This window comes from Nuphar pumila, chromosome 9 (assembly GCF_984573655.1).
Source record: "Nuphar pumila chromosome 9, dmNupPumi1.hap1.1, whole genome shotgun sequence".
NCBI classification, from domain to species: Eukaryota; Viridiplantae; Streptophyta; class Magnoliopsida; order Nymphaeales; family Nymphaeaceae; genus Nuphar; species Nuphar pumila.
This window is the reverse complement of record NC_143257.1, coordinates 17,988,646-18,001,569: the sequence shown is the minus strand read 5'-3', so window position 1 is coordinate 18,001,569 and position 12,924 is coordinate 17,988,646. Positions and strand designations below refer to the sequence as shown.

The window sequence follows — 12,924 nt, the reverse complement described above, 5'->3', positions numbered from 1 at the left end:
TTAGCTGTTATTTGATTTTATTTATACCCCAAATTCAAAGTTTTTACCAAAATATTTTTTGAAAACCCTGATTTCAAGGTCATAGTCTTGCTATTAGGGGTAATTTGGTCATTTGACCTTAATTTCAAAATCCTTAATTTGGATTTTCTTATTTTCAATCATATCATATCATTTTATATTTGATTTATTCTTATTTGAATTTCAAAATTTATATTTTACAAAATATCTTTCTGAAAACCCTGATTCCAAGGCCATAGTCTTGCTATCAGGGGTATTTTAGTTATTTTGACCCAAAATTCGAATTTTCAAATCTCATTTTTATATTTTCAATTCAATTTCATCATTTATGTTTATATCAGGGAAGTATAAACTGGGTTTACATTTGGATGACATCCGATAATTTCCAATATTTTCGGATAAATCCAGATAAACCTACATTTTTATGCTAACATGTTTTATAGTTTTACAGGATTATTCAGGTGTAGGACTTAGCTCTTTTATTCATTTCTCTTTTATTCAATTCAATGTAATATCAAATATAATATTTGGAATAAGATTTATATTTTCTGCTTAGAATAGGGAACATTGCATGTAGTTTAATTCTGCAAATATCAATATCTGATTCATGCATATTATTTACAAATCCACCATGGTCTACACGAATGACACATGCACTAGCTCTTAGGGAGTTGACAAACTCGGTGAAATTCGTATTCATGGCCATAGTCAGAATACGAATGAGACCCCGATTTGTGATCTTCGTATTAGCCACATTCAGCCTACACTCTTAGGCTAACTTAAAAATGCACTGCATTTCTCAAAAATACAAAAGGGATTTTCTCAATTCTTCAAAACAATGACTTTAAAATCCATATTCATTCATTTCATTCAATTTGCAAATTCCAATTTCAATTCAGAGAAATCGATTTTCCTAAAATTTTCTAAGTCTTTCTTAGAAATTGATTTCCTCAAAACTCGGAGCTTTCAAATGGTATTTCAAGTATTTCTCAAGTTCAAATCATAATTTTTCAAGTCATATTCTTTATCTCAAAGTTCAAATTCAAAGAAATCAATCTTCTCTGAGTCATTTCATGTTTTCTCAGAAATAGATTTTCACAAAACCTCTATATTTTTCAGAAATCGATTTTCATTTTTCTCAGGAATATTCTCTCACCATGATTCACGATTTTCCAAGTGACATATTCTCCAAGAATTCTCTAAGTATTTCAGTTATTCTAAGCAAATATCATGTTTTTAAATCTGCATTTTCAGAAAATTCATAGCACATGCCTGATTCCTTGTACATTTAGGAAATAGAACATGATTTAGACAAGACAAGCAAAGCCAAACACACTTTTGATCCTTGGTTCGATTACTCCTGGTAAAGGCGCCGGGAACGGTTGAACCTTGTACCGACTGACGAGTCCCATTCTACAGAATTTTTCTGCATTTTAAAAATAGAGACGAGTCATTTTCAAAATCTTTTCAAAGGTTAGTTTGACTTGCAAAAGTAAAATTTTACAATGATAACAGATGAATATGAAACAAATATGACCGGGAGTTGAGACTATTTTTTTCGAGGTCAAAATTCGGTAATGTAACTAACTTGGTCAATGTTTATCATTATGACATAATATCCATTTTTGGTGGATCCAATGACATAGAGGCTTGATACTTAACTGGATCTGAAAATTTTCTTTGAGGTCCGAGATAGATCGTAACCTTGACTTACTCTATAAGAAACTAATATAGTGACAGGTCAAGCCTGACCTGACGCATATCAGGCCCACTTTAATCATACCTAATCCGTATCCACACAATCTCCGAGTCCCCACAAGCAGGGGTTTCAACGGATTGGACCTTCACTGGACATAGGCTAGTTCACACTCAAATCCAACTATGAGGTATTGGTACTGGACCTACCAAATGCAAAACCATACTGGGGTCTTATAAGAGTAGTGTAAACCAGACTTGGCCACACCTGATAAAATATTAAATTTTTTGTACGTTTTACATTAGGAAAATGTGGATCTTATTTGGAAGCCGATTGAAGCCTGGTATGAAATTTCACCAACCATACTTTGGCTCTGTATTCTAATTGAACCTTGGATGTCCAAACCAGAGTTAATTGGACCCCTTTCTTCGTTACCAAACCCGATCATACCGGGTTTGATACAGGTTGGGATTGGGCCGTACCCGACCCGTTCGTATTGAAACTCGTGGGTTGACCAAGCCTAGAGCGGAGTCTTCTGCCAAGGTTCTCTCTCTCTCTATCATATGCACATAGTTAAAAGCAGTGACGTGATGAACATGAGGTAATTCAAAAATCAAGTAATATTATCTGGCTTCTGCTATTTTTGTAAAAGATTTGATATGTCAAGTGAGCATGAAAAGGGAGAAGGATATAATGGGGATAAAAGTTAAAATGAAAATAAACGTTTCATAGAGATAAACATTACCTTGTTTTCTGAGTCCGCTTCGGTTTTTTTATATCAATTAGAGGTATACCGTAAAATACGAAAAGAATTCTCCTGGGTGAGGGTTGCAGATAAAATAAACTCTCTCTCTAAAACCCTAGAATTTCAATCCCCACTCTCACCTCATCATCACTCTTGTTTCTCCGACACGCATCTCTCTGCGAAGAGGAAGAGGAAGAGGAAGTGGAAGTGGAAGAGCCATCATGGGGTCGTCTCTTCCTACCAAGGAATCAAATCTCTTCAAGCTCATAGTGGTAATCTCTCTCTCTCTCTCTATATCCCATCCGATTGTTTTTAGCCAAGTCCGTTGGTCTCATGCAGTTTGGTTTCTTTGGTTGGGGTTAGGGTTAGGGTTTTGAGTTCTGATTGGTAATCACCTTGCATGAATAAAAAATTTCATTCTTCTTTTTCGTTTTGTTTATTTCTTACTTACTGAATGCAGAAAATACTTAAATTTGTCGGATTCCCTCTATTTTGGAAGGTGGGTTTTCTGTTCAAGAGGGTTTTCAATTCGCTTCGATTGATGAACTTTGGCTATTACTTGGAATTGCTTATTGACTTGCTGAGCTTTCTAGCTTTGAATATGTTAGAATTGGTTTGAGCTTATCCAATGCAATGTGTCGTTTGGAGTTTCGGCAATAAATTCTGTTTCTTGGACCGAAGAAAGGATTTGTTTTTTTTTTCTTGGTCGATTCAGATGGATGAGTGAAATCATTAAGTGTCCTTTTCTTATGAAATTTTAACCGAACATGAGTTTATGGCTTATCTAGACGAGTGGTTTCAAAACTTTGGTTTATATAGGTCAATGTGCTTTTTCTCATCTTGAGTATATCCTTATACTGGTTTTGAGGTTCTGCAAAAGGTTCAAATGATGGGAGATAGTTGGATGCTCCCACTTATTCAGGAAAAATGAGATATGCTGGGATATTGCAATGTGAAATCACGAAATGTTGGAGAGTGTGTGGATCTATCTGCTTGTTAGGAAAAATGGGATATGGGGGATATTGTATCCTTCCCCAAAATTCATCATCCCAGTAGAGGGTGCCGCGGATGAACAATAAATGGTTGATATTATCCATTTTCTTTTCATTGTTCTTTTCTTTTTGTGTTTTTGAACATCACAAGTTCCTGCAGATCTGTTTAGAGCATCCGAATGCAATTTCTTACTAATCCTCATTTTGCAGAAATCATATGAAACTAAGCAATACAAGAAGGGTCTGAAGGCTGCAGATGCTATATTAAAAAAGTTTCCAGATCATGGAGGTACTAATGCTGCAACAATTGGATTCTTATTAGATCACTGTGTGACTTCTCATGCTTACATGGCACTATTGTTACATATGTGTGACCTATGCAATTTGAACCGTGATTGAATATCGTTCAATGGAATCACTATTATTGTAGTCTATGTGACATAGCCTGTATCCATGTGACATAGCAACAAATATACGAGTAAGTTATTTATTGATTCATCCAAATATTAAGTCTGATTATTCCACTTGAAAGTGGAACCAAGGGATTTATGTATGAACTATATGCTCACTCATATTTGAAGCAGTAATGCAGAATCATATGTTCTGCCTTTTCTGCTTGGTTATGTGATTATCTGGTGGTCATTGTACTGCCCGCGTCTTCTGGACATGGATATTTTGTCCAATCTTTGGCAACACTGGATGTTAAAAAAAATAAAAGTAAAAACTTTGGCCTGCCCTTAGGCAGTAATTTGATGTCTGTTGATGTGGTTTTGAACTCTTGAATGCGCCTTCAGTCCCACATTATCAGTTTCTGAGCAATGTGTGATTCTGTAGAGTGCTGCTCGTATGATAACATGAGATGGGATATTCTTATGGGGCTCTTTCCTTTCTCTGTCCGTTAATAGTTTATTTTCTGCATGGGGCATGGATTCTTATTTTTGTGTTATGATTTGTTTCTGTAGAGACCTTATCAATGAAGGGATTAACATTGAATTGCATGGACCGTAAGGCTGAAGCATATGAGCTTGTGAGACGTGGACTTAAGGTATGTGATTCCTTCCTATATGAATTGTATATGTTATGGATTTCTTTTTATGTTGTGCTTTCTCTCCTTGGACCTTTTTTTTCTTGGTTCTGAACTTTTGATTTGTTTATCATGTGCAGAATGACCTGAAAAGTCATGTTTGCTGGCATGTGTATGGCCTTCTTTATCGGTCAGACAGGGAATACAGGGAAGCAATCAAGTGCTACCGTAATGCTTTAAAGATTGACCCAGACAATATTGAGATTTTACGAGACTTATCACTTTTACAGGTCAGAGTATGAGAATTAACAAGTTTAACTTTTTATGAAGCATGTGCCCCATTTTTGTTGGTGTAATTTCTTGTTTCCCTTACATTTGGATAGAATTTTGACTTTTTAACTTGTGTTGTCTTGCCTAACTATCTTTTCGTTTGTCTGAAAAAGGAAAGGCTGATGCCTAGGGATGTAAACGGACCGGACTCGGGTCTGGTAGGCATTACCAAGTCCGACTTAATCGAGTATGACCTAATTGGGTTCTGTTTCAGATGGAATTAGATAAAACCAAACCCGGAACCGACTAGCTTAAAACCTGACATTTACACTTAATCGGGTCGGATTTTAATCAGGTTCTGGGTTTTGTTGGATTTGGGTTTGCGTTTGAATGCAAAACTCAAAACAAAGCCCGCATCTGATTATTAATTGGTTCCTAAGTTTCCTACCAAACCTGAGTAAACAGGTCCGGTTTAGTCGGGTACTAGACCCAAACTCATTCTGTTTACATCCCTACCGATGCCCATTGTTTTTACTTACAAAATTCACTGTGTAAGTTTTTCTGCACTGTGATGTTTCTATGCTCCCCAGGGGTTCGTGAGCTTGGGCATGTTGCATATGGTCCCCAACATATCTTTAAGTGTTAATTAGTTTTTAAACTTCCATGAATTTGATCTTTTAAATAGTGTGCAGTTCAACAAGGCATTGTAATGCCTTTCTTACTGTCTAATTGTTGGTTATGATACAAGTCAATTTTTTTTCTGGGAAGTTATATTTTTATTAAAGAGAAGAAAGAAATGGCTACAATATGTCACCCAATACAAAGATAAGTCAAACATTAGTAAAGCTAATCAAGGAAAGTTCAGAACACGACCATTTTTTGGAAGTACAAGCCAAAACAATCTGTTTGACTGATACAGTTAAAGTGGGTTTGGAGGACTTCCATTGAAATAACCTGTCATTTCACTGTAGGCTGTTTTGTGGTGACCACTTGTCACCTGCATTCCCTTCTTAATGAAAGTTTTTTTCCCTGGAAAAAAACCTTGTTGTTCCCTTTGCATCACGTGAACCTTTATTTCTGGAATACACCACATACAGACCTCCATTTTGTCATTTTCCTAATCTGAATTGGTCCCAGAAGAAGCAACCAAAAGCACAAAGAGGGAGAGGGTGATATCTGGCCAAGCAAGGTGAAAAAGCGTCTAGAAGTATGGAAGAAACAAAGAAGATGAATAGTCAAGTCCCTGTGTGCTAGGACATGTAGCACAGATTCACCTGCTGAGCCTCCACCAATTTCTGATTTGATTGAATGGCTATAAACTTGGCCTGTAGGGATAGTAGAACTGTCAAAAACTAGGCAAGAAAAGTATATTATTCATGTGAAAGGTCCAAACCCAAAGTAATCCTGCTGGAAAAATGGGCAGGTGTGGGTATCCCAAGTATTCTTCACAGAGTTACTGGAAGCGTCTTATGGAGTGGGGAAGCGTGCTTCTCCAAAGTGCGTTTCGGAAGCGCAAAACGTCGCTCTTCCGAAACACGCTGGGAAGCGCAAAATTTAGGGGAAGCAGCTTCCCCTAAATGGGAAGCTTGCTTCTCCTTTTTTTTTATATTTTTTTTGTATTTTTATTTTATTTTTCTCTTTTTTCGCTTTCCCCTCGCTTCTTAGGTCGCTTTTGGTTCGCTTCCTAGGTCACTTCCTCTTTGCTTTCTAGGATGGTTCCGAGACGATTCCTGATTCGCTTCTAAGTCGTCCCACGCTTTCCGCTTCCTAAAATTTTGAAAGTGCCTCGCTTCTCGCTTTCGCTTCCCGCTTCCTCGAGTGGCAACTCAGAATCTTCATAGATTGAGGAGCATCCCAACCTGAAAAGAAGGTTTGGAAAATTTTTGACACTCCTTTGTGTTTCATTGAGAAGGATCACAAGGATCTCTTGCAGAGCTAAATGAAATGTCAGTTGTTCATCTCAGATTTACTTACTCTCCAAATTGTTAATCAATGAAATTGTATCTCATTCAGATAGGCCACTTGAATTTTGCATCCCACATGCCCATGCTAAAAGCTGGTGCTTCTTATGAAGTATTCTGCGGCACCCCTGTCACTTCAGTTCTCTTATTATTTATTTTATTTTCTCCATTTTTTCTTTTTTACGGGCTTGGGAGTTGTTTCCCTTTTACTGTGTTTTGCATAACGGCCTAAGCTGAGTGTTCTTAATCCTTTCAATAAGTAGATTTGCTATAAGAATAAGCATGAAGAGTACATTTATATTTATTTTGATGTGTACAAGACGGTGGAAACAGTGCCTATTTGATGTGTAAATTCTTCCATAGCACAAATATTATCATTCCTTAAAAGCCTTTTCTTGAAACTGTTAATGTCAAAACATCTCTGCCTTTGGAATATTATATTGTTACATCAAGCACCAGATTTCAGTGAATTAGTTCAGATTTCTGGGGTGCATGTACTTTTTCTTATTTGTTTCACACTATGTCACCTGGGTACGGGCACGACACGACAATTCCAAAAAATGTGGGTATAGGGACACGGATATATATATATATATATATATATTAAATATCACATAAATACAAAACAAATTCAAAATAAACTGAATATAATCTAAATATATATAATATCTAAAATATATATTGTATACTGAAAATATGAAGTTATAAACTGAAAATATAATTACAAATTATAAATTGAATACAAACTTGTATGTATGGAGGGTAAAATGGCATGTCCAGGTGTCGACACGGGTACACGCGTGTCGATGCGGGTACAGAGGAAAAAATGAAGTGTCCAGGTTGTGAAAAAGCCTTACAAACAATTAAGTTTTCAAATAACTTGATACTTCAAATACTCAAAACATATGATAGCATAAAATAACATTCAAATGCTTTACACCACAAAAGAAGAGAAGTGCGTCAAATGCACTCTATTGATAAACATAAGGGAAAAAAACCCCTCTTACTATTACAACAGTTACAATGGGCTCACAACCCTTATTTGTAAAGCACTACAACTCTTAAAGAGTCGTTGGGCTATTCCCAACGACTCTAATTAGAGCAGTTGGGAATCAGCTCAACGACTCTTATTTTACTTACGGTGTACAACAGTCAGTGGTTGACTATTGTACACTGTACTGTGTACAAAAAGAGTACACAACAACAACAACAACTACGCCTTCATCCCAAAACAATTGGGGTCGGCGATATGAACCAACAAAGAAAATCATTATGGGTGCAAAAAGAGTACAAAAAAGTGAAAAATAAATAAAATAAAAAATTACAAAAATAAGAAAATAAAAAATACAAGAATATACATATATACTTTAAATATTTATTTATATACATATACTTATACATATACATACTCTTGAATTACAAAGAATATGTGTATATATATATTCAAGTATATACATATATGTATTATTTTCTAAGAGTCTCCTTCAAACTTATGGTGAAATCACCAAAAGTTTGTCAAGTAAAAAGTTGAATCTTGGTGAGTACAATGCCTTGGTGAAGAAGTCCGCAAGTTAATATTCTAATGTCACATAGGGAATATCAATAGTCTTCTTTAAATATTCTTCACGAACAAAATGACAATCCATCTCTATATGCTTAGTTCTTTCATGAAACGTATGATTTCGAGTAATGTATATGGAGTTCTTGTTGTCCCAACATAATCTTGTAGGATTTTAAAGATGAATTCCCATATCTGAAATTAGTTGTTTGAGCCATACAATTTCCATGGTAGTAGTCGCCATTTCTCTAGATTCAGCTTCTGTAGATGATAGTGACACCTTCTGTTGTTTATTGTACCTCCATGAAATTAACGATTCACCTAGAAACATACAAAACCAGTTGTTGAACGCCTATTATTTGGATCCCCTCCCCAATCAACATCAGAGTATGTAATAAGATCTAAGGAGGAAGAAGAGGATAAAAAAGCTCCCTTATTTATTGTGCCTCTAATGTATTTGATAATCCTCATCACTGCACTCATATGAGCTGATGTTGGAGCGTGTTGAAACTGACTGGCTATATGTACAACATGAGCTATGTCTGATCTTGTAATACTTAAATACATAAGAGATCCCATGAGCTCCTGAAAGGGGTTGGATTGTCTAAAGGAACTCCATCATTGACTCGCATCTTTATTCCAAAAGTCTCTGGGGTGTCCACAACTTAGTCCTAACCTGTCAATAATATCTAAAGCAAACTTTGTTTGTAACAATATGTACCCTCTGTTAGAGTATGATACTTCTATACCAAGAAAGTATGTTAGGAACCCAAAGTCTGTCATTTCAAAAGTTTTTTTCAAAAATTGTTTTACTTTCTTGATTCCTTCTTTGTCACTCCCTGTAATCAACATATCATTAATATACAACAAAACAGCAACAACTATGCCTTCATCTCAAAACAATTGGGGTCGACGATATGAACCAAAAAAGAAAATCATTCTGTGTCTTCCACATGAATCCTTCTCCTCCAATCATTTCTATCCAATGCCATGTCCTCGGTGAGGTTCAAAGCATTCATATCCTTTCCTATCATCTCCATCCAAGTCTTCCTAGGCCTACCCCGACCTCTTTTAACTAATATATTTTCCCATTTCTCCATCCTTCTAACCGGAGCATCATTATGCCTTCGTCGAATATGTCCAAACCACCGTAAATGATTCTCTCTCATCTTATTTTCAATGGGTGCAACACCTATCTTCTTACATATCTCCTCGTTTATTGTATTTCCACACATCCATCTAAGCATACACATCTCAGCTACACTCATTTTTTGAATATGATGTCTCTTGGCAGCCCAACATTCCATACCATATAGTAAAGCGGGCCTAATAGTCGTCCTATAAAACTTTCTCTTCAATCGCAATGGCATTCTACGATCGCACAACACTTCAGTTGCACTTTTCCATTTCATCCACCCAACCTTTATCCTATGATTTACATCTCCATCAATTTCTCCATACTTTTGAATGATAGATCCCAAGTATTTGAAACAATCATCCACCAGTATATAATTGTTTAGTTATACACTGCCGGTCCCAAGCCCGGATAAGGGAGGAGGGTTGCGGTAGGCCAGTGACAGCCAACATAAAAACTTAGTCATACCCTATGAATATGAACCAATATGAGAACATATCATCAATATATACAAGTAAAATTATAATACTTGTAGAATAATTCTTGATAAATAAAGCTGTATCATTATGGCATGGTTTAAAACCATATCTTGTAATAGCATTGTTAAAAGTATCAAACCAAGCTTTAGGTGTTTGTTTGAGACCATATAATGCCTTTTTAAATTTAAACACTTTTCCTGAAGGAATTATCAATCCAGACGGAACATCCATGTATACTTCTTCATTAAGATTCTCATTCAAAAATACATTTTTAACATCCATTTGAAATATATTTCAATTTTTAATAGTTGAAATAGCTACAAGCATTCTAACAATGGTCATTCTGGCAATAAGAGCAAAAGTTTCTTCGTAATCCACTCCGTATTCTTGAGAATATCTTTCGGCAACTAGCCTGACTTTATGCCTTTCCAATGATCCATCACTTTTGGTTTTTACTTTAAAAACCCATCTACATCCTATGAACTTCTTTTCAATGGGTAAATTTAGAATTTCCCAAGTGTTGGCTTCTTTAAGATCGTCTAATTCTGTATGCATAATTTTTATCTATTTGGGTAAATTTTTTGCTTCATTGTAACATGAGGGTTCAAAATATGAATGAATAGCTATAAGACATGCTGTATGTCTAGGGGAGAATGAGTCATAAGATGCAAATTTATTTGGAATTCTTAAGGTTCGTTCTGAACTACGAATGATGATTTGTTCTCAAGGAATTTTTAATGCTTCATGGTTACTTTGATTTACACTTTCATTGGTTGCATTTTGATTTCTTCTAGTATATACTATTGGTTCAATTGTTGTTCTATCTTCAATAGAAGGTTCTAGATAACTATTTTCATCATTAGACAACAATTTAAACAGGAAAGAATAATCAGAATTTATGTCTTGTGATGTGTTTCCTTCAAATATACTTTCATTTTCAACAAAATTGACATTTCTTGAGACAAAAAGTTTATCATTTTTTGATATCATAGCATTTAAATCATTTTTGTGTTTCAGAGTAACCACTAAACGCACAAGGGATAGCCTTAGAGGATAATTTATCTCCTTTATCATTTAAAATATAACATTTACAAGCAAAGATTCTCAGTCTTTGACAACCAGGTTGATATTTGAATAACTGTCACATGGGTGCGGGTGCGACACTTTCAAAAACTTGGGTGCGGGGGTGCGTTAAAAATATAAAAAATTATATATATATATATATATATATATATAAAGTCCAAAAGTTGGACATAAATGACCCTGGGTGCGTTGACTGCACCCAAGGTCAGGTTGACCACATCAGGTGCGGGTGCGACGCCTAGTTGACGAGTCCCTGTGACATAGTTGAATAATTTTTTAAAGGAAATTTCATTTGACAATGTTTTTGAAGACATCAAGGAATTTCATTTGACAATGTTTTTGAAGCCATCCTGTTTATGAGATATACTATGGTTAATGCTGCTTCAGCCCAAAGATTTTTAGGAACATTTGATTCTTGTAGTTTCCATAATATGTCTGTGTTTTCTTTTTGAAATTTCGTTTTGTTGTGGGATTCTAGGACATGATTTTTGATGTAAAATTTCTTTGTTTTGTAAAAATTGTTTAAACTCATTTGACAAATATTCTCCTCTAGAGTCAGTTTTGAGAATTTTGAGCTTACTTTCAAATTGATTTTTAATCGTGTTATGGAATGTTTTAAAGGTTGTAAATACATCTGATTTAAACTTAAAGAAAGTAAATCCAACAATATCTAGTGAAGTCATCGATAAACACAATATAGTAGGAGAATCCTTCTTTAGAAGCAAAATGAGTAGGACCCCACACATCCGAATGAACTAATTCAAAAGGCATTGAAGAATAAAAAGTTCTTTGACCATAAGGCAAGCCTGTCATTTTACCAAGTAAACATTCTTTACATTCAAAATTTTCTTTACAAAGATTCTTGGTAACAGGTACGAAATTTAATTTCCTTATATTTCGATGCCCAAGTCTACAATGCCAAGTCCGTATATCTTTTGTTTGGGCAGTGTTACAAAATGATTCCTTTGAAATATAAAGGAAATCCATATAATAGAGATTTCCTTGCTTAAAACCTTCCCCAATCAATTTCTCGGACTGGCGATCCTGCACCCAACATTTACTTGCTGAGAAAATGACATCATATCCATGATCTGAGATTTGAGAAACTGAAAGTAGGTTAAGATGAAGTTTTGGTATAAGTCTTATTTTTGGAATGTAAAATTTGTTGTTTTGACAAGTCATTTTTAAAAATTTCAACACCCTTTATTTCCAAGGCAGTGAAAACAAAAGATGTATTCGAATTAGGTTGACATTTAGATAATATAGGCTTGTGTATGGTCATATGAAAAGAAGCTCCTGAATCAAAAAGCCAAGAGCACATACTAGGAGGAGAAGATGATGCAATGACCGCTCCCTAGGTAGATCTTTTGAGTAATGGTTGCAATGCTTCCATCAGTTGAGGCAATGATTTGGTGAGGTCTTTGAGATTCAGAGTATCTTCATCTTGTTTTGTTGGTGCAACGACAACATGTTTTTCGTGAGGCCTGTATTTGTATCTAGGATATTGGGGCCTAATGTGACCTGGTTCATTACAATTATGGCAAATGATTTTTGATTCTCCTCTATTCTTGCTAAAATGAGGAGGTTTATATGGCTTGATATAATGTTCTGGTTTTGATGCGGCAAGTGCACAATTCTCTTCTTGGCCATTGCTAGAAATAACAAGTACACTAACATTTTTACTCATATTTAGCCTAGTTTATTCTTCACTAAGCTTACTGAGAATCTCATGAATAAGAGGATGAGATGAAGATGATAGCAACGAAGCCTTTGTTTGTTCAAACTCGAGTCTTAAACTATAGAGAAAAGCGAAGAGTCTATCTTCTTCAACTTGAACTCTTCACATTTCTATATACTCATCTTCCCATTTGAGTTCAAATTGGGCAAGTTGGGTCCATATAGAAGATAACTCCATAAAGTAATCTCTTACATTTTTATCTCCTTGTTTGATATTTTTAACTTT

The 12,924-nt window shown here is 35.2% G+C and overlaps 1 protein-coding gene across 2 annotated transcripts in view; it reads left to right on the top strand.

The window, feature by feature from the left end:
* Positions 1 to 2,550: 2,550 nt before the first annotated feature.
* LOC149828471 (N-terminal acetyltransferase A complex auxiliary subunit NAA15-like) overlaps positions 2,551 to 12,924 on the top strand; it is a 65,968-nt gene continuing 55,594 nt past the window's right edge. For both annotated transcript variants that reach the window (XR_016434294.1, XM_090017603.1), the window contains exons 1-4: positions 2,551 to 2,731; positions 3,662 to 3,740; positions 4,414 to 4,496; positions 4,616 to 4,765. Coding sequence is in view for 1 of the 2 variants with exons in the window: in XM_090017603.1 (XP_089873729.1) it covers positions 2,681 to 2,731; positions 3,662 to 3,740; positions 4,414 to 4,496; positions 4,616 to 4,765 (363 nt within the window). In the remaining variant the exon portion in view is untranslated. The remainder of the gene's footprint in view (positions 2,732 to 3,661; positions 3,741 to 4,413; positions 4,497 to 4,615; positions 4,766 to 12,924) is intronic.